This window comes from Equus asinus, chromosome 22, assembly GCF_041296235.1.
Source record: "Equus asinus isolate D_3611 breed Donkey chromosome 22, EquAss-T2T_v2, whole genome shotgun sequence".
Taxonomy (NCBI): Eukaryota; Metazoa; Chordata; class Mammalia; order Perissodactyla; family Equidae; genus Equus; species Equus asinus.
Window position 1 is genome coordinate 30,470,548 of NC_091811.1, and position 23,068 is coordinate 30,493,615.

At 36.3% G+C, this 23,068-nt stretch overlaps 1 protein-coding gene across 2 annotated transcripts in view; it reads left to right on the plus strand.

The window, feature by feature from the left end:
• AEBP2 (AE binding protein 2) overlaps positions 1-23,068 on the plus strand; it is a 58,404-nt gene that overhangs the window by 25,291 nt on the left and 10,045 nt on the right. For both annotated transcript variants that reach the window (XM_070494820.1, XM_070494821.1), the window contains exons 3-5: positions 230-337; positions 14,360-14,546; positions 18,441-18,565. In XM_070494820.1, the coding sequence (XP_070350921.1) occupies positions 230-337; positions 14,360-14,546; positions 18,441-18,565 (420 nt within the window). The remainder of the gene's footprint in view (positions 1-229; positions 338-14,359; positions 14,547-18,440; positions 18,566-23,068) is intronic.

The window sequence follows — 23,068 nt, forward strand, 5'->3', positions numbered from 1 at the left end:
GTTCCTTGTTGAGGGACCGGGCAGCAGCCTTAAGGGGGAAGGGTTAGAACTGTGCCTCCCATGCAGGACGTTTAGAAAGTTTAACTACCTACGTTAAGCATTTTGATTGGCTCAGACATTAAATGGCTCTTTTTGTCAATTGAAGACTTTCAGCATGTTCTTTGCGCTTACAAGGAATAAAACTCTTTGAAATAAGTGATGAAAATTATTATGGCTCTTCTTTTAACAGGTATTTGTTTGCTTATGGAAAGGTTGTAAAGTATATAACACTCCGTCAACCAGTCAGAGTTGGTTACAGAGGCACATGCTGACACACAGTGGAGACAAACCTTTTAAGGTAAGTTAAGTGTATGTAAGTTTTTTGTTTTTTAATTTCAACTTAAGTTGACATGTTTCTTAATGGGCGTACTTTTGCCCTTCTAAAAATTTTTAAAAGAGCCATTTGTTTTGACATTCCTGTAGATGCGTGCAGTTTCAAAAACAGATAGAGGTGAAGATAATTTAATTCACTTTTAAAATTTGGAGAATAGGAAAAAAGTCACCGTCAGGGGTCTTGAATATAGCTAGAGGCTAGACCATTTAAATGCATGTCTTTTAAATTGGTTGGCTGTTGTTTAATACCTTGTTGTCTGATTCTGTTCTCTCACTTTCAAATGTTTCAGCATTTTTATTAGCAAACAATACTAATTATATGAAAAAATGAAATTATGGATCATTGAGGGATTTAATTTCTTTTACTCAGTTTTGAGGTCATGTTACAGTGCTTTGTTGTAAATCACTGTGTCAAGTACATGTTTTCTGGGTAATTCGGATACAGAGCAAGTTTTCCACAAAAAGCATTTTTCTGTTTATCTTTGTTAAAGATTAAACAAAATATTTGGTTTGTAATTATGAGAAACATATACAATGGAGAGTAAAAGTTTGTGTTTTAAAGAAGTTTAATAGTTGTTAAACCCCTAATACCTACTGGTGGGTAAATACTATGCTGGAAACATCCCTTGCAATTCATTAGAGAATGAGATGATTCTTCTGGAGTTGCTTTTTAAAATCACTTAATTTTTCTTTTGAAAAGACAATCATTACCAAGTTAAGAAATTATAAAGAAGTACTTTACATCGAAATATCTTGCTCCTTGTTCCCTTATTCTCTCTCCCCCAAATATATAGCCATTGTCATTCATTTCTAGTAAATTGTTCTAGTATTTCTTTATGGAACTACAAGCAAATAAATATGTAGTCTCGTTCTCCTTCCCTTCTTACACAAAAATCTAGTAGACTATGTACTGTTTGTACCTTGCTTTTTTTTAATAAACTTTTTATTTTAGAGCAGTTGTAGACTTAGAAATATTACAAAGATTACGGAGTTTCCATATTCCCTATACTAAGTTTCCTCCATTATTAACGTCTTGTATTGTGTGTTATGTGCACCCTGCTTTTTTAACATTCTTTATACTGGAGATCTTTCCATATCTGTTCATAGAGAATATTCTTTTTTTTCTTTTCTTTCTTTCTTTTTTTTCTTGAAGATTAGCCCTGGGCTAACATCTGCCGCCAGCCCTCCTCTTTTTGCTGAGGAAGACTGGCCCTGAGCTAACATCGTGCCCATCTTCCTCTACTTTATGTGTGGGACGCCTGCCACAGCATGGCTTGCCAAGCAGTGCCATGTCCGCACCTGGGATCTGAACCAGCAAACCCTGGGCCGCTGAAGCGGAACGTGCTCACTTAACTGCTGTGCCACTGGGTGTGCCCCTCTCTTTTTTTAATAGCTTCATGGTATTCCATTGTGTTGCTGTAGCAGTTTATTTCACCAACCTTATATGGACACTTGGATTTTTTCTAGTCTTTTGCTGTTGCAGTCATGCATCACTTAACAATGGGTATATTCTGAGAAGTTCATCGTTAGGTGGTTTCATCATCATGTCCACACCTTAGAGTGTACTCACACAAGCCTTAGGTGGTATGGGCTACTACACACCGAGGCTATTTGGCACTAATTTTATGAGACTACTATTGTCTGTGCAGGCTGTCTTTGACTGAAACCTCGTTATGTAGCGCATGACTGTACACATAGTGCTGCGGTGAAGAGTCTTTGCATGTATGGCATCTTGTACATGTATAATTACGTATGTAGGAAAGATTTCCCACAGCTGTTAGGAGTGGGTGAACCAAAGGCTGTATAAGCATTGGTAATTTTGATAAACATTGTCAAGCTGCCCTTCTTAGGGATTGTGCTCTCTTCAGCAATATTAGAATGTCTACCTTCTCCACAGCCTTGCGAAGAGGGTATTGTCACACTTTTGGATTTTTCTCTATCCAGTAGGTGAGAAATTGCACCCTAATGTAGTTTTAATTTGCTTTTCTTTCATTATGAGTTAAGTTGGGCATCTTTTCATACATCTAACCGTTTGGATTTCTTTTTTCTTTCTTTGGTTTCGTTGACCTTTCTGTTGGCATGTGGATCCTATAACTTTAACACCTTAGTTTTTCCTGTAGTGATCCTGTAGATCCTGACTTCGACATTTGTTAGACACGTGTGACCTCAGACAGCTTTTTTAACTTCCTGTCTAATGTGTAATTGGTATTGCTAGTTACCTAACAGAATAGTACAGTATGTGTCCAGTAAATGTAAGATATTATTGTTGTTAAAGTAAAAGAATCATTTACTTTCTCATTGTGTGTATTTTCATATGTTTCTCTTTAAGGCAGCAGTTCTGGTTATAATATTATGATGTGCCAGTTAATTTCAGAGCCTGTACAAATGGGTGTTCCCCTCAAATCCTCTTTATAGAAGCTGTAGAAGATTTTCATTGGAGGAGAGGAAAGAAATTGTCTTTAAAAGACAAAAGTTAAGGGGTTTGGTTTAGTGAGTCATTTTTGTATAAGTGAGAGCAATCATTATATGAAGAAAACATTTATTGATGTCTGCAGTACGTGGCACTGTGCTTGGCATTTTGGAAGCAAGGTGCATAAGAAAGACAGGAAGCGTGCGTTCTTTAAGTTTATACGCATCTAAATAGATTTAAATAATGAAATGCTTTAAGTGCTTTAATAGTGACCTATAAAACGTTCTCTGGAAATGTAGATTAGGGATCAATTAAATTGGCTGTCATGGGGGCTGGGAAAGCGCAGTAGAAGGTGAGCGGGAGTTGACTATAGAGAGGAGGTGATGAGGTGATGTTTTGGGCAAGTTTCTTATTTTTTTTTTGAAAAAAAGAATTTTTTTAGATATAACAAAACATAATATCCGTAAAGTGTCCATAGTACACTTGTGTTCAACCCTTTAAAGATTTGTTTTATATGTGTGTGTGCACCTGTGTAACCACCACCCTGATGAGGAATGTTTTCAGTAAAACGAGATTTCCTAACGTTCCTTTCCAGTCTATCTCTTTTCTCATCCTCTAAGCTTTCCCCCAGGCCATCTTATGATTTTTATCATCCCAGTTTAGTTATGTGAACTCTTGTGTCTGGCTTTTTTCACTTAACAAAATATCAGTGAGATTTGTCCATGTTGTTGTATAAACCAATCATCTTTTAAAAATTGCTGAGGAGTATTCCATTGAACAAATAAACCACAGTTTATCCATTCTCATGCTGATGGGCATTTGGGTTGTTTCCAGTCTTTGGCTGTTACTAATCAAGCTGCGCTGTGTACATTCTTGTACATGTCTTCTGATTGCATGCATATAGTCATTTCTCTTGGCTGGGTATCTATGAGTGGAAATGCTGAGTCATACAGTAGGGCATACTTAGCTTTAGAAACTACCAGACTCTTCTTCAGATTGGTTGTATCATTTTATGTTCCACAAGCAGTAGATGAGAGTTTTAGTTGCTCTCTGTATTGATATTTTTAATTTTAGCCATTTTGGTGGATGTGTAGTATCTCATTGTGGCTTTTTTATTTCCCTGGTGAGTAATGACGTTGAGCACGTTTTCATGTGCTTATGGCTATTTGAATATCCTATTTTGAGTGAAGTGCCTATTCAAGTCTTTGCCTATTATTTTATTGAATGGTTTGTCTTTTATTATTACATCTATTTTTTAATATATTTTGGGTACAAGTCCTTTGTCAGATATATGTATTGCAAATACCTTCTTCCAGTCTGTCTTTGGTTATCCTTTTTACCTTTCCTAATGGGATCTTTTGAAGAATAGTTTCTAATTTGAGTGAGACCTAATTTATTAACTATTTTTTTTTATGGTTACTGCTTTTTGTATTCTGTCTAAAAAATGTTTGCCTGCCCTCAGTGTATGAAGATGAAGGGGGACTTACACAGAAGCTGAGAGTTTTGTCTTACAGTGACAGATCATTTCAGATACACACACGCACATATTTTAAGAGTCTCATGCTCTACCGACTGAGCTGACCGGGCAACCACCACACGCACATATTTTCAAATATAATTTACATACCATAAAATTCATCAAGTGTACAATTCAGTGTTTTTAGTATATTCACAGAGTTGTGCAACTATCACTGCTATCTAATTACGGAAAATAGGTACTTTTGAGAGAAAGAAAAGGAAGCATAAAAGAATGAGTGGACTATTTAGGGAATAACATGTAGTTTCATATACGTAGGCGATACTTTATGGTGGCAATTTGAAAATGTTTCTAAAAATATTTCTGACTAACAAGCTTGGACTATTTAGAAATTAAATGTAAGAGCAATTGGTTGCAAGAAGTTTCTTTTTGACTATTCTAGTATTTGTGTATTGAGCAGGGTGAAGTAGGGGTCAGAAATAATCTTGATAGCAAAGGCTTGAATAATGCTGTGGTGAAGAGTCTTTGCATGTACATATATACTTTATTGCATTAGATATTTTAACAAAAATTTTATCCTTACGACAAGTCTTTGGGGTAATTATAGTTGTTGCCATCATTTTATAGGTGAGGAAATGGGGGTAAGCAGAGATTAAATGTGCTCTCAGGTCCTGGGCAGTTAGTGGCAGATTGAGGATTTCAGAGGCGATGTGAACCCAGGCTCTGTGTCCTTAACCACTTGTGCTCTAGTGCCTCTCAATAAGTTGTAATGCAGAACGGCTCCTGTGTGATAGATGGACTGTGTGTTGTCTTTAGATTCCTGTTATTTCTTACTGTCTGTTAGTCTGGCAATTTGATTATTCTAATATTATTTGTATTTTGGTTTTTTTTTGCCTTTTCTATTATATTTACAATATTCTTCAAGCATTCCTTGAAGAGTTCAGTTTATTTCATATCTTAAAAAACATGATGCTGGCCTGGTGGCGGCCCACAGTTTGCAGGTTTGGATCCCAGGTGCAGACCTACACACCACTTACTCATCTAGCCATGCTGCGGCTGCGAACTTAACCACTCACCCACAGGGCTGGCCCTAACCATTCTTTTCTTGATGGATATTTAACTTTTCAGTTTTCCCCAACATAAAGAATAATGTAATCAATGAATACATTTTTATCGACGATTTTTTCGGCTAATATAAATTTCTAGAAGCTGTTTTGCTAGGTTAAAGGGTAAACGTATAGACTTGCTTTTGATAGGTGTCGTTAAATTCCTCCTCTGGAAAAACATACCAATTGATATTCTAACCAGCAGCGGTGGTATCTCCTTCTCCACAACATTGCTGAATCTTGGCATTAGTAGTCTGTTTTATCTTTGCCAATCTGCTAGGCAGTTTTTTTGACTGCTAGCAAGGTTTGAATATCTTTACATGTTTTGGCTATTTGGTTTTTTTCCCTGCATTGCTTGTTCATTTGTTTTGCCTTTTTTTCTATTGGATTTTTTCTTTCTGATTTTTAAAAACTCAATTTTAAATGTATGTATTTGCTATATCTAATAGATATTTTGCCTAGCTTGTCATTTCTCTTTAATTTTTCTTTGTTCTGCCATCTAGATGTTTCTGTGTATTGAGATTAGTATGCATTTCTGTGTATATACACTGTAGATATGTACAATGTAAATACAATGTAAATGTGTTTCTGTATATTCACATTACTGTTTTTTTCTCTTATTTTTGTATTTTTAGAATGGAAATCTTTTCGAACTCGTTCATTTTTGTAAAGTAGGAAAAAAAGTGCATCATTGCTGTGATAGGAGTTAAATATTTTCCCCATTTTGACATTTTTCTTCACTTTTTATGGTGCTTTTTCTAAAATGCAGATTTTTAAAACTGTTTAATTTTGAAATAATTTCATTTTACAGAAAAGATGCACTGACTCCCATGTATTTTCCCTCACACATACACGTATGAAGAACTCCCATTTACCCTTAACCTGGATTCACCAGTTAAGATTTTGCCACGTTTGCTCTTTGTGTATTTATCTATCCATCATCATCTCTCCATCTGTCTTTCTCCCTCTCCCCATCTCTCTCTCTCTCCTTCCCTACCTATCCACACCCCCAACGCACACATATTTTTGGGGAACCATTTGAGAGGAGCAATATCCCTAAATATTTCAGTATGTGTATTTTCTAAGCACTAGGACATTTATTTACATGACATTAGTACAGTTAACAAAATCCAGACATTATCATTGATGCTATTAGCTATGCATATTCTACTAATTGTCTCAATAATGTCCTTTATAGCTGTTTTTTCCCCCTTGGTTTACGATTGCATTTAGTTTTCCTCAGCCTTTCTTTATTTTTCACGGCACTGATATTTTTGAAGTGTGTAAACCTTTTATTTTGTACGCTCCTCATTTTGAGATTGTTTGGTGATCAGATTCACTTTATGCACTTGTGGAGAAAATAAAACAAAATGCTTACTGTATCAGTTCAGGGGACACTTGATTTGTTCCATCGTGGATGCAGTTACCTAGCATCACTTGATTAAAGTGAAATTTGCTAGGTTCTCCATTGTAAACTTATTTTTTGTGTCTTTACAATTAATAATTTTTGGAGAGATACTTTGAACCTACATCCCCATTAGAACTAGTTTTAGTATCCATTGATGATTCTCGCCTGAATCAATTATTACTATGAGGGTTACAAAATGAGTATTTTTCTGTCTTCCCATCTGAATTCGTTCGTTGGTATTCTACTTACAGTGCTTTCTGTTCTTTGTTCTATCAGTTAATCACTCATCTTTCTGTGGAATGGACACGTGTTCTTATTTTATTCTTTGGCTTATAATCCACGACTGTCATTTTTTTTTGGTGTTCATCTAATACAGATTTTTATATATTGGATTTATCAGTCTTTGCTCATGTGGCTTGTGGGGCAGCTGTCTTAAGATCTGAATCCTAAGAGTCTCCTTTGGGGTGCTGGTAATGGCAAGGGTGCCAGAAGCTGGAAGTCAGTGAGAGCTCATTGACTGGATATGGGAAATAAATTAAAGTCATAGTTGTGTCGTTTAGGTTTAAGCCTAATTTTATGTTCCCTAAACTTATCTGTCTTATGCCTGATAAGATAGTGTCATATGAAAATAATTGATCATGTCAGCTCATTATGAAATTTTAGTTTTTGTAAAATCAAATATACTCCTAAAACACAAATATAGTTTCTTTGCCTTGTGTTTTTATAATATTTATCTGTGGTAATTAAAGTGCAAAGATAATTCCTAGATAAGCTCCTCCCTCCCGTGTTCACTGTGTTGTGTGTCTCCCTGTGCTTTGTGTCTACATTTAGAGTTTGTGGGAAGGGGAGTTGCTGCTGCCATTTGGTTAAACCTAGTGAAACATTTTGATTATTAAAGGTTTGGAAAACATTTTTTATTCTTCCACCTATTCTTTTGGTCTTTTTTTCTTTAATTGTGATTCTGATTTTTGTTAGTGATCTCATGTTAAGCTTTGTCATACTTAAGTGGCTTCAACCACACCATGCTTGGAAATAGTTTTCTTTACTGAAGAAAATAAAAATTAGTTATATACAGTATGTTTCGTGATTATTTTGATTTCTTTTCCCTTACTTTATTACCATTGTGGCAATGGATACATTTGCATGTGTTAGAAGTCATGTAGTTGTACTTTTCAGATCAGCTCAATAGCTTTACTTTCTTTCCAGACTTGTGTCCCCCTATTCCGGTGTTTCTGTTTACTTTGGACACAGTATTTATAGTTACTTAGTTGTCTTGGGTTAATTTATTTATTGTAATTTTTCCTCAACAACTACTTTTCTAGAGCTCTGCATGAATGACCTTGTTCATAATATTGATGCATTTGGATAACTTCTCGTTGTGATAGAGCAGTGCTTGAAAAACTCAGACGTTCAAGCCTGATATTTAAAATAGCTGATCTCTTAGGTGTTTTGGAATCAAGAACCTAGCCTAAATTGCTGCTAAAGAAGAAAGAAATTTTATCAAATCACACTTAAGCTGTTATATCCTCACTACCGCAGGTGCCTTATAATTGTGCATACAGTCAAATTCTGGTAATTACAGGACACAGCGAGTGATACTAACACTACATCATTCACTGTGATGGGTGATGAAATAATTTCCTTCTTCAGTTCCTTTATGAGCTGTTTAATAATGATAGTTGATACTGATAATTTTAAAACCTTTTGCTCTTTTTTAAGCTTTATCCAAATATAATCAACAACATTTTAAGGTATTTAAAGTATATATCGTGGTGGTTTGATATACATGTTCATTGTGAAAGAATTCCCTCCATCTAGTTAATTAACACATCCCATCACCTCACATACATACATAATAAGAATCAAGAGGTAATTCTTCCTTTATTATATGAACTGTGCCACTGGGTATCCAAATCCTGGTTCCTGAGTCGCATTCATGGCCAATTAAATTAGAATCTCTGGGTAATCTCAGGCATTGCTATATTTTAGAAAAATCTTTTAAGTGATTTGGATGTGCACCCAGGCTTACGAACCTCTGTTCTACAAGATACTTCTCTTAATAGGAGACTCTCTAAGAGAAATATCACTTATTATAGCTGATAGATTAGCTGATACCAGAGAACATTTCTATGGTAAATGCAATTACCAGTTCACTGGTCTTTAAAAGGAAAAGAAAAGCATAAAGGAAGAAAGATCTGTGCTGTTTACTCTGTGCATGTGGCATCTTGCTTTTATTACACTTTCTTCTCTAGGCCTCCTTAATACCACTCTTGTCTGTTCTTCATCCCCGCTCTTCCTACCCCTACTCCCAGACTCATTGGCTGCTCCTTCCTAGTTACTAGCCTTGCTGGCCTCCACTCTCCTAGACTTCTAATTGTTGGAGAGTGCTCTCTTTTCTTAAAAGTTCTCACCCTAGGTGTTCTCATCTGGTCCTTTGGTTTTACATACTATTTATTTTCTGATTACTCCCAGGTGTTTATCTCTAGACCTACCTTTCCCTCTTGGATTCCAGAATAGAATATTTGGTTTGGATGTCTAATAGAACATTTCAAACTTAACGTGCAAAATCTTGAAGTTTTCCATCCCAAACATGGCTCTTTAGTAGTCTCAGTAAATGGTAAGATCGTCCATCCGTCACTCTGACTTTTAGGAGCCCTGCTTTATTCTTGATTTCTTTCTTAAGTTCTTCTATGCCTATCCCTAAATGTGTAGGAAATCTGTCAGTTTAACCCTCAGTGTATTTTGAATCTGACTATTACTTCTCACTTCCCTTTTTCCTTAGTTCATCTTCTGTGGTTCTATTGATCAGTCTGTTATTTGAAATCCTTGGTAAGTGCTCACTATCTACAAATTAAAATCCGAAGTTCTTAGCATGACACATGATAAGGTCTTCATCTCTGATCGTACCTACTTTTCCACTCACTTGTTCCCTTACTATACCCTTATAGGAAATTGTGTTCCAGCCATACCTATACTACTTGTAGTTTTCAAATAGATCACACTTTGTCCTCATTGTGGTTTTGTATAGGCTGTGCTTTCTACCTGGAATTTTAAAAAAAAGCTTTTTATTTTGGAAATATTTTATATTTGCAGAAAAGTTAAGAAGATAGTGCAGAGAGTACCCATGTACCGTCACCCAATTTGTTTCCCTTGATGTTATCATTTCACGTTACTGTGGTATATTTGTCAATGCTAAGAAATCAACATTTCTATGTGGAGTTTAGGTTTTCCTTTAGATCACCTGCTAATACTGTCATATCTTCTGTGAAACTGGTGCTTTCTGCTGTTTCAGTAGCCCTCTGTAGATTTGCATAGCACTTCTAGGAATATAAATATGAATAAGACTGTCTTTGTTAGTACTAAGACAGTCTTAGTATTGCTCCATTTTAACAGGTCTGCTTGAAAAAAACAGTAATTCCATGTTGCAAATTTTAGAACAGCTACTTGACCACAATGGTAGCCAGCATGTATAGCGTGTTTCAGTGGATTTGGGAGCTAGAACATTGAAAACAATGAGTGTCCAACGAGTTTTTTTTCCTACTGGTTGAAACAGGTTGCATTTTCATCAGAACACTGTGTGGTGGCTTGAGTTCAGGGGTCATTGTTGTATGTGTAGGTGACAATATAACATGAATATTTGAACACTAAAAATCACACTCAGCACGATGAAATGTTCATGTTAAGAGGAATGAAGGTACTAAGGCCATTTGAGGCAACGGCAGATTCGTCTCTCACTGCTTTTTCTGGGATATATACTTAGTAGAATGTTGATTAGATGTGGTTAAAATTTTTTCCCCTTTAAGGGTAAAAGAATTTGTATTTAAGTGAAATGTGTGTGATTCTATTACATTCCTTTTTAATAAAAGCACCCTTTCTCAAATTCTAAATTCTCTCTCTACTTTTCTGTTTTCTGTTTTTAGATTTGTTTATGATACTTGATTGATGAATGATCAAAATCTAAGATAAAACAATTTTATATTAGAATTCTCATTGCTGCTTAAAATAAACTTTGTTTTAAAAAAAAATTGTATTTAATTTAATTTATTTTTTTCTTCTTCTCCCCAAAGCCCCCCAGTACATAGTTGTATATTCTAGCCACAGGTCCTTCTAGTTGGGCTATATGGGATGCCACCTCAGCGTGGCTTGATGAGTGGTGCTAGGTATGTGCCCAGGATCCGAACTGGCAAAACCTGGCACCACTGAAGTGGGGCACGTGAACCCAACCACTCGGCCACGGGGCTGGCCCCTGAAATAAACTTTGGCTATTACTCTCTCAGTTCTCGATGCTGTCGGGGACTATTTTGTACAGTGTTGAACAATCCAGGAACAAAATGAGTCTAACTAGCCTACTGGGATCTTACAATTAAGGATAATCCTGGGGAGTCATATCACAAATCTCTCAGAATTTAAACCTGAAGGTAGATCTGAACTGTCATTGTCATGTGGAGTTTTTCAACAAATTTGTTTCAATAACTAATACTAAACCGTGAACCTGAGGGCAAAGATTGTCTTATTTGTATTGTATTCCTTCAAGTGTCTGACTCATGGGCCACAATAGGTGCTTATTTAATGTTCGTTTTTAGAGCGAGTGTTAGGAAATATGAGGGTGATATCTTCTAAAATTGAAAAGTGAGGAAAGTAAGTATTGTATGGTTTATTCTGTGACAGTACTGTATAATGGGAATATGGGTAAGCCAAATACGTTATTTAAAATTTTCAAATGCTGCATTAAAATAATTAAAAAGAATCAAGTGATAATTTAAATAATATCTTTTACATAACCCATTATATTATTATGTCAACATCTTATCAGTATGTAAAATTAATGAAATGTTTTACTGTTTTTGGTACTAAGTCTTCCAGATTTGGTGTGTATTTTACACTTAGAACATTTTTCAATTTGGAGTAGCCACGTTTCAAGTGCTTAGTACCTGTTATGTGTCTAATAGCTAAAATGTATTGGACGGTGCAAAAGTAACCCCTTAAGAATAACATACTTAAAGCTCTCTCGATTCAGACACTAAAAGATCTGTATTTAGATTTGCAGTTGGAGAAGTAGATTCACATACCCAGATTGTTCCAAACATACTTAAAAGTTTTTCAGTAGCTAAATTGAATATCAGGTTTCAACTTAAAAATTAAAGTGGTTAGTAAGGAAATACGAAGCAAAACCAGAGTGAGATACCATTTCATACTCACCTGGGATGGTTTTAGTGAAAATAAACGGAAGTCAACAAGTGTTGACAAGGATGTGGAGCTGGGTGGTTATACAACATTGTGAATACACTGAAGACCTCTGAATTATACACTTTAAAATAGTACGTTATGTGAATTTCACCCCAATAAATAATAATAAAAATTAATCCAGCTTCTTAGTTATAGTGGCATTACTTAGAGTAGCAACACTTGGCTAGTGTCTACTGTGGTGGGCTTTGTCATTCTCTGGCAATGTAGTAATTTAGAGAAGATGGAATCTTTAAACAGCAGTGTTCTGGGGCCGGCCCAGTGGCACAGTTAAGTTCGCACATTCAGCTTTGGCGGCCTGGGGTTTGCTGGTTTGGATCCTGGGTGCGGACCTGTGCACTGCTTGTCAAGCCATGCTGTGGCAGGCATCCCATATATAAAGTACAGGAAGATGGGCACAGATGTTAGCTCAGAGCCAGTCTTTCTCTGCAAAAAGAGGAGGATTGGTGGCAGATGTTAGCTCAGGGCTAATGTTCCTCATGGGGGGTTGAAAAACCCCAAACCCAGTATTGTTTGTATTCAAAAGATGTGTAGAATTGAGATTGTAAGAATTCAGTAGCCTAGATGCTTAACTTGTCATGCTCAGAACCTGTAGCTGAACATTCTTGATGCGAATTCTCTGAGGTCCACACTATTGATAGGGTCATTGTAAGATTTAAGTGAAATACTAATGTTAAAGTAGTGGTTATGGCTAATCGCTTCTTTTCAGGATTCCCATAGTACCCTGTGCTTTACCCCTCACTAGATCCTTTGAAGTTATCGCTTTATCTGTATGTCTTGCTGACCACGTATTAGCTCTTCCAAGGTGGGAACTGCATCTTATTCATCCTTACACTTTTAGCATCCTGCATAGTACTGGACATAGAGTAAATACATATTTGACTGAAATCTCAAATCATTCCTCTGCCTCTTAACTTAGCGTGTGCACCCTAGAATGGGCAAAGGTTTTTGTTAGCAATACTGAGATACTGCCATTACAGCGCATAAGAAGTCTCTTGTGTATCAAAATAAGTAGAGTAATGATTAATGGCACTCTGTAAGTAGCTTGCTGTGAAGTGTTTCAGCCAACTTTGATTTTATCAAAATCTACAAACAGCTTACTTCTGCTAATATATTTAATAAGTATCGATGATTTTGCACGATGCTTCTGGTAGTGCATATATTCAAAAAATTATGTTCCTGCCTTCAAAATGCATGGAAAGGATGAGTTGGGATAAGTATCTAGTATGAGGCTATCCTGAAAGGAGTGTGAGGCTCCTTTTCACTGGAGCAGCTTTAGAGAGACTTTGTGAATAAAGTTGTGATCTCTACTCGCAGAGGGTTGTATTGTGTTTTTAGAAGTTTAAAATGGTAGAGCTGCTTGCATTGAAAGAAAGAGCCTGGAAGCATGTAGATTTTTGATGGTGTTATCTAGACAAACTGTAATATAAGTTGAACCACCTAGTAGTAAAGTGATGGATATATTTGGTGTTAAACATGACAAATTTGCATGATTGGAATTTGATTTCAAGTGAGAAACTAACTGAGCTGAGTTTCTAATAGAAAAGTGAATTTTGCTGTTTGGGGATCATTTTATAAAATGGTGTTTGTTTTAATTAATAACATTCATTTGATAGAAGACCTGCAAATATTATTTCCCAAGATCTAACTAGAAATCATACACTTGTACTGTAGCTAAGTTGTGCATGGTAATTTTAGTGTTGTCCAAACATTTTGCATTCGTTGTTGGAATAGCAGATCCCCTAGGTGCCTGGGGTAGTCAACCTTTTCTCAATCTTGCAAGTACAGAAGACTAAAGAGGCAGTATTTAATGGAACTCGTGAAGGTTTCATAAGACCAACCCTGAGCATAAGTCTTCTTCTGAGAAGTTAGATCCAATAATTTAAAAGTCAGTGTGATTCTGCTTCTTTCCTACCTAACAGAGGAGAACAGTAGGGAGGCTGCTGATAGTTTTAAAGTAGCATGTATTTTAAGATAAAAATAGTTTTAAAAATTCAGGAATCCAAGTAGTTGTCAGGATATCTAATTCTTTGATATAAAGACAACTTCTCCTCTTAAAAAAGTGATTAATTCAAAACCAGATTTTTCTGGGAAGAAGAGCCCACTACTTTTGGCTTGCATATAGTGAAAAGAGCAGTATACGGGGGAGTCTGCCACTGTCCAATGTGTATTTATTGGGCAACTTAATAAAACAAAGAAATTGTACTAGTCCCTAATAATTCCTTTCTGGAATTAGTTCTGTAGCACTAATGAGTTCCTTCTGAAAATATGAAACATTCACTCGTTTGTGTTATGCTTGTGTCCTCACAGCATCCCTGACATCCTTTTTTATTTTCATTTAGTGTGTTGTTGGTGGCTGCAATGCCAGCTTTGCTTCTCAGGGAGGGCTAGCTCGCCATGTACCCACACACTTCAGTCAGCAGAACTCCTCAAAAGTTTCTAGCCAGCCAAAGGCCAAAGAAGAGTCTCCCTCTAAAGCTGGAATGAACAAAAGAAGGAAATTAAAGAACAAAAGACGACGCTCATTACGTAAGTGTTTTACTGAAAATCTGTATTAGATGGCTTTTGTTTATATCTTGGACTTTCATGCAGATCCAGTTTTTACCATTCTTAAACTCTGCCTGTTTTCGTTAACAATAATAGATAGAATTCCTGTGTGTCAGTGTGAGAATTCAGTGATGTATGTTTTATCTGTAGCAGCTAAGGGAGTGTAAGTATATATGTGGCCTTAGAATACAAGCCCTGTGCAGAATTAGATTTGGGGGGCTACTTTAATTCTATTCTAAAGTAATAAAATTTAACATGACACCATTGGTGTTTCCAGCAATATTTAAAAAAAAATTTGAACATGTTAAAGGAAAAAATCAAATAAAATTAAGTAATGTATGTACTCCAAAGTGGTGTGTGTGGATAGCAAAACTAGTTGTAGTCTGTCTCAGGGTTTAACAGTCTATATTGTAACATATGTACAATGTTTATGTGCTTAATTTCCAGATTATGAGATGTAGCCTTGATATTTAGGGAGAACATAATTTGATGATAAGTCTTGTAAACAATATTGGAACCAGGAATTGACTTTCAAACCCCAGAGCCTAGCACTGTGCGTGGTTCTTAGTGTCAGCTGGTTAATTAAATCTACCCTGAATGAAGATGTAGGATTGATTGAAGCTGCACTGAAAGGGAGTCCACCGTAAGAGTGAACTCGAAAGAAAAACAAAGATTGCATTTTACCCTTTCTCTTTGGATTTAATTAGACCAGGAGAGACTCCAGACACTTGTCCAGACTATTAAGCTTGTCTGTAAAACATTGAAATTTTTTTGCTACCGCAAAGCTACAGTGGACAAATGCACAAACCACAAGTGAAAAATAACCTTTCCTAAAACTCTTCAAATTTCTTATTGTTGAAATTAGCATGTTTAGTTTTCAAAGTTGGCTATTGAATTTAGGTTATGGATTCATTTTCCTTTTGACTTCCTTTCATAAAAGCAAATAACATCCTGGTTATTTTACTTGAGTCTTGGTTTGAGTAGCTTGCAGTCACACACAGAAAATTGCTGAATATGTATTATGGGACTCAGAATACTTTTCCCACCTGGTTCACCTAACCTCATTCTTATTTTCATCTCAGTGTATATACAGTAATCATTTAAACTTACTTTTTCACATTATTTGCTTGGTAATACCTGTACAGTTTGCCATCTATTCTTGTAAAGAGACTGTAGGTTCAGGAGTATCTAGTCTTTGTTTAGAATGGAGGACCAGTGACCACTTAAGTATGTGGCTGCTTTTGACATTGGTGTTTTTTCCAGTTAGCTTAGTAAGACAGGCTGTGTAAGTAGAGTGGGAGGGGAGAGATGGTGCGTGAAAACACGCTTTCTGTTTCCTGTTTTATTGGTGAGCTTGAGGACAGCCCTGAATCTGTGACTGTCTGAACTTGAAGAGATTCAAGACCTTTTACTGGGGGCAGCTGCCGTTAAGACACTGCTGATTTGACTTGGCAGAGTTGCCGCTGCTGCAGAACAGTCCTTTGAAAGTGTACCTATCCATGGCAGTGAACTAAAATGAGCACTTTGCTAGCACCTTCCTCATGTAATTCAGAAGGGTCATTTTTACTTAACTAGGTGAAAAGTACATTATAAATAATAGAACTGAAGCATAAGTAATTTTCCGTTTGATAGGGTTTTTAAAGAATTGAAAGTTTAAAAAAAATTTTTTTGACAGACTTGAAAATAAAGTGGAAGGAATAATACACTAACACTTGAATACCCTTCACTTAGAGATTTATCACTATGCCTCATTTGCTTACTCTTTGTATATACACACGTTTTTGTTCTCAGTCCAAGATACTTTAAGAATACATCTCCTAAGAATAAGGGTAGTCTTCTACATGACCATAATACCGTTCTTACACCTAAAGGGGGAAAAAATCAGATAACATGTATGATTTGGAACCACAGGAAAATTTTCGTGGTCTCCAGGGTTTTTGAGTATGTATCTAATCAATTAAAAAAAATGCCTGGGCACTCAATTCTAACATGCGTTTATACAGTGTATACAGGTAATAACCACTAACGCACGTTATAGATGATTACCAAGAAGGAATTTCGAAAAACATTGAGGTGAAAAAATAAACAAGTGATATTATTTCCTTCCCTTACTCTAATGGATCATGACACACACTTGCTTTGGAGACTGTTGTAGTTTAATATTCTTGATACTTTAAGAATGGACATTAACATGGTTAAGGTCTGAATGTATAGAATGTATAGAATCTGAAGTTTGAAGGCTCTTTTAATTATTGTGAATTTAATTCAAGTGATGACTGCTGTATTTCAATCTTGAGTGAGGAGTGACCGATTTGAATGATTTAGAGGAGTTATTTATTATTTTCTCTAAGTGCTTATCCTTCTCAGGAAAAAGCTTATTTGTAGAGCATGGAAGAAGTGCACATTTTTCCCCCAGTAGCCACAGATATAATAGGAAGGGGATTTGTTTCTCAGCGTTAGGTAAAATCCTGACTTTTTTCTCCCATAAATGTCAAATATGTTTTCGTATTGATTTCCCATTGTCATTGCATTCTTAGTCTTGTGCGTTCTACTAGTTTATTACTAGGTAGTGTTTTGCTTATTTCGTTTTGAGGAAAAATCCAATGAGAACGGGCTGTCTAGGTGTTTTATTGAGTATGCCTCCTGGTGAAATCATCCCCCACAAAAGCTCTGGATTTGTGTAAGTGCTCTGAGAATTCCGTGAATAGTGGAGGCGAATCCACGCCACATAGTGGTAAATCAGAATAGTGGGGTAGATCAGCGTGCATGTTCATTCAGAATATGCTATACCAGCAGATCAAGAAATTTCTTTTATTGTAAGTAAAATTGAATTTTCAGTTACAGATGATCTTGAAAACTTAAATATATTAGTAAAGCTCTTCAGTTGCAGAATAATCAACTTATTTTCTTTATCTTGAGCAATATTCTTATTAGGAATTAAAGTAGCACAATTTATAATAATATTAGCGGGATGAAAATTGAAATTTTAAAAATATTCTTACCAAGTTAAATCTTGAATGTATAACTTCATTGTGTTCACACTAAAAGATTGCTTATTCTAGGTTTGTGAGTTGATTATTTTTAAAAAGTGGTATAAGCTTATTAATATGAACTGTTTTATGACTTAGCAGGCATTTTTCATGTGAATTTGTTTTGCTTAATCATAATCTGTAGCTGCTGTATCTCTCTTTCACAAATATGGAAACAGGCTAAGGTAGATTAAGCAGTTTGCCCAAAGTTGTACAGCTGATAACTGGTGGAGTTGGGAGTTAGAAAGAATTTTGGTGGACTCATTGATATTCAAAAATGTATTTATAATTTTCTTAGATTATTATTACAAGAGTTATTCATAATCAAGAAAATACTTATCAAAACCCCCAAAATAATATTACCACTTTCTCAAATTTGGAAAAATTTTGTTTACATGTTGATGTACAGTGTTGATGAAATGTATTTCTCTGGTTGGCCATGGTGAGTTTGCGATCTCATTGTGATGTACAGATGGAGATGTTCATCACATTGTTGAAAATGCAGGCCTGGTGCTCAGGAGAGATGCTGGAGTAAAATATAAAATTATATGGACAAGATAGTAGCTGAAATGTGGAATCCTGAGGTTTGAGGTTAGAACCTTAGACACCAAGGGGCAGAATTAACCCACGTTCACTCATTAGTTGAAATTCTGCTTTTGTACATCTTTATCTTGTCAGCTAGATTGCGTTTTGAAAGCCAGGAAAATGTTACATTTAAACACTAGATAGATACTTGTTAATCGTTTCACTCTTTCTTACTTACTACATACTTTTGTGGAAAACAGACTGTCTGGCAGACCGAGATGTTCTTCTAAATATTCTTTCTCTCTTTTGTATTGATTTTTAGCACGACCGCATGATTTCTTCGATGCACAAACACTGGATGCGATAAGGCATCGAGCCATATGCTTTAACCTCTCAGCTCACATAGAAAGTTTAGGGAAGGGACACAGTGTTGTTTTTCATAGTACTGTAAGTATTTGATTTTTCTTTTTCTAATTATATATATAAGTTTGCAAGAATGTGTATTTTGAATTTCACAATCATATTTCTGAATTGCTCAAAATCTAAGAAAATACATTTTAACAAAATTCACAAAACCTTTTGCTTCAACAGTATTTAAAAATTTACTTGTGGTGTTGGTTATAAAGCAAATATTATGATTAAATTGGATATTTTAACCTGTAGTTTGAGCTACTTAGGAATATTGGGGTGGCATTTGGGCTACTGGGCATTTGAAGACCAGGCTCTGTCCTTGAGTAAGCTATAGGTGTGTTTTTTGACCTCTGGTTTCCTCATTTGTAAAATGAGAGCGTTCAGCTCTTTTTAGCTCATGTCCCTCTGTGCTGCGTGCCCCTCTCTTACCCCCCAAATATATACCTAAAGTTTGTGTTAAACAGAAAATAAGATAATGGCCATCAAATTAAAGCTTCGTGAACGAGGGAATTTTTATTTGTTTTGTTCCGCTGATGTGTCCCAAGTGTCTAGAATTATGCCTAACACGTAGTAGGCACTCAGTATATTTGTTGAATGACTGTGTTGTTCAACATAGAAAAAGAAAAGTACCAAATTTGAAAAAGCAATAAGTAGTTTATTTTTAGGTAACTAGGAGTTAATAGAGAGTTGTTATTTCTTGCCATGTTCCTTGCCATTTTGTTATCCAGTCATCTTTAAATTGTTGTAGTTTGGTGTCCATGAGTTACTACAGTCATGCGCTGCATAACAATGTTTCGGTCAACAGTGGACCACATATATGATGGTGGTCCCATAAGATTAGTACCATGTAGCTTAGGTGTATAGTAGGCTATACTACCTAGGTTTGTGTAAGTACACTCTGTGATGTTCACACAATGATGAAATAGCCTAATGATGCATTTCTCAGAACATAGCCTCATCGTTAAATGACACATGACTTTTGAGGTAAATTTTAGACCAGATTATGGTGATTTGAATCCCTGGAAAAGAGAGAGTGTTGAATTTTGGCTGTTGAAATATAAAATATACTAAATTTGTTTTTTTTTTATATTCAGTCAAAATACATGAGAATTTAAATATGAAAGTCCAGTGTTGATATCAGTGTTTCGTTTGGTTTGAATTTCTATTTTTCCCATCTTTTTTAAATTTTCTTATTTTTTGATTTTTTTGATTGTTTATTTTATTTTATTTTTTTGAGGAAGATTAGCCCTGAGCTAACTGCTGCCAATCCTCCTCTTTTTTCTGAGGAAGACTGGCCCTGAGCTAACATCTGTGCCCATCTTCCTCTACTTTATATGTGGGAAACGTGCCACAGCATGGCTTGCCAAACGGTGCCATGTCCACACCCGGGATCTGAACCGGCGAACCCCGGGCTGCTGAAGCGAAACATGCACACTTAACCTCTGTGCCACTGGGCCAGCCCCCCCATCTTTTATAATAATGAAGTTTTCTTGTGTTTTTGCTTTTTCTTCTATGTATACTTACCTCCAGTTATTTAGTATTTCTACCTATTTATTTAACATGCATCCTTACCTCCGTTGCTCTCCCTGATCCTTTTGATTTCTGATCTCTCTGGCTTACTTTCTTTATATAGTTTGATAGGTCACCTGTTAATTTTTTTTGCCTGTTTTTTAATTGTAAAACTTGACTGCCCACACAGCTATTATAACACTGTGCTGTGTTGGATCTGCCTGGTAGTTTTTCATTTTAAAGAAAGTAAATTTTCCAATGGTGTGTTTTTGTGCATAATCACTATAGGATTTGAAAGGTAAATAGCTACTTAGTAAAGAAGGTTGAAAGAGGATCTTGTATGATTGCATTGCTTCGCAACAAAATTTCAGTCCTGAATGAGATGAGAAAACAACCAATAGTGGATTTTCTTTATGGAGAAAATTTAAATGGAAGCGTACTTGACATCTAAGGCAAGTTATTGTTATCATAAAATTAAATTGAGAGAATTTTTAGTCACCACACAACCATCACTGCCCCCTAACTCAGATTTTTCACACAGTGAAACTAGGGACCAGAGAGGTTGTGTACCTTTTCCAGTGTGACAGTATAGTTGTGGTAGTTGAGTATTACCATTCCATAAGATTTGTGGACCTCTGCCCCCAGCCCAGTCATGGATTCTAGGGCAAGAGCTTTTGTGGTATTTAGACTGAAATGTGTGATATTAAAAGGACATTAAAGAAAATAGACCAATAGTTAGGGATCAGTAAATTCCAGGCAAGTTTTTTAATGTATAGGGTAGATAGGGCCGAAGTGTGGATGTTGAAATTAGACTGGTAAAGATACAAGGGAGAGAGTAAAGAATTGAATATATGGAAAAAAGAGATTGTTTAATTTGGGCTGTTGAAATATAAAATAGACTAAATTTTGGTTTTATTTTTTATATTTCAATAAAAATGCATGAAAATTTAAGAACAAAAGATCAGTGTTGATATCAGTATCTTTGCTGGTTTGAATCTCTGTTTTTCCCATGTCTATAATAATGAGATTGTCCTACATTTTCACTTTTTCTTCTGTGTACTTAACCTCCTGATTCAAAAATCCCAGTTTGATTTTGATTCCCAAGACTAAAGGCAAGAAAGCAGAATATTAGACACAAAGAAAAGGAAACTTTTTCTGAGCTGGGAACACATGAGGGCTGTAGTTTGGATTTGAGGAAAGATGTACTATACTTCTGCTCTTAAAGAACATTGGAAGTAGAGTTATCTAAGTATGGGTGAAAGAGTTGGAAGGAAAATTCGAGGGTCTGAAGACTAGAAAGTTAGAGTGGCTGCACTGGGAGTTTTGTTGGGATTCAGCTAGACCAGAGGCTAGCTCAGCAGTGACAGTTGAAGTCCTCCGTTGAAGTTTGATAACACAGGTTTATGATTTGGTAGGTCTGTGATTGATCTTTTTTGCAAAAGTCAGCAAGATATCTCCAGACCCAGAGTGTGGTGTCAGGGCTGATTTGTTCGGCCACTTAACTATTGAGCACCTACTGTGTGCCAGGTACTAATGATCCAGCTGTGAACAAAACAGGGTAAAACAAAACAATAGACCATGCCTACACTCTAGCGGAAGAGACATGATAAACAAGAGAAGTTAGTAAAATTGTAAAGCCTTAAAGTGAGGGTATGAGCCATTGTTATTAGAGGGAAAATCAGGTATAAAATCCTGAAGTGGGAATATGCTAAGTATGTTTGAGAATCAGTGAGTAGGCAGTGTGGCTGGAGGAAACGAGTGAGGCAGAGAGTAGGACTTAAGTCAGAGAGGTAATAGGGAGAACCTTTCTGGACTAAGACCTTGGCTTTTAGTCTGTGTGTGCTGGGAACCCATTGAGTAGGCTTTGAGTAGCCATTGTCTAATGTGATTTTTCGAAGTAATTTTCATTGAGGTATAGTTATGTGTTGCTTAGCGACAGGGATGCATTCTGAAAAATGCATTGTTAGGTGATTGCATCTTGCAGACATCCTAGCGTGTACTTAACAAACCTAGATGGTAGAGCCTACTACACACCTAGGCAATATGGTACTAATCTTATGGTACTGGTGTCAAATATGTGGTCTGTCATTGACCAAAATGTTATGTGACGCATGACTGTGATGATATATATATAAACTGCACCCATTTGAAGTACAGAGTTCTATAAGCTTTGACAGTTGTACTTACCTTTGAAACCACCATCACTGCAGTTAAAATATAGAACATTCCTGTTACTCAAGGTTTTCCTGGTGTAGCTTTGTAGTTCATGCCTGCCTTCACCTCCTGCCTAGAGAACCCACTGATCTCTTCTCTCATGTAGGTTTTAATGTGCTCACTTTGGTTTTTGTGTTGAGAACAGATCGTAGGTCAGGATGAGGGGAAAAGGGGATTAGTCTTTTCAGTATCTTAGGTGAGAAGAGATGGGAATGGTTGCAGTGCTAAGAAGGGTCAGATTCTGGATCTCTTATGAAAGTAGTGCAGGCATACCTCAGGGATAATGTGGGTTTGGTTGCAGACCACCACAGTAAAGCAAATATCACGATAAAGTGAATGATACAAATTTTTTGGTTTCCCAGTCCACATAAAAGTTATGTTTAGGCACTGGCCCTGTGGCTGAGTGGTTAACTTTGTATTCTCTGCTTCAGCTGCCCAGGGTTTCGCTGGTTCAGATCCTGGGCACGGACCTAGCACCGCTCGTCAAGCCATGCTGAGGCGGTGTCCCACATAGCACAGCCAGAATGACCTACAACTAGAGTGTACAACTATGGGGCTGGCTCCGTAGTTGAATGGTTAAGTGCGCATGCTCCGCTTCAGTGGCCCAGGGTTTCGCAGGTTCAAATCCTGGGCATGGACATGGCACTGCTCATCAAGCCACACTGAGGCGGTATCCCACATGCCACAACTAGAAGGACCCACAACTAAAAATATACAACTATGTACTGGGGGTGCTTTGGGGAGAAAAAGGAAAAATAAAATCTTAAAAAAAAATAAAAGGAATATACAATTAGGTACCAGGAGGCTTTGGGGAGA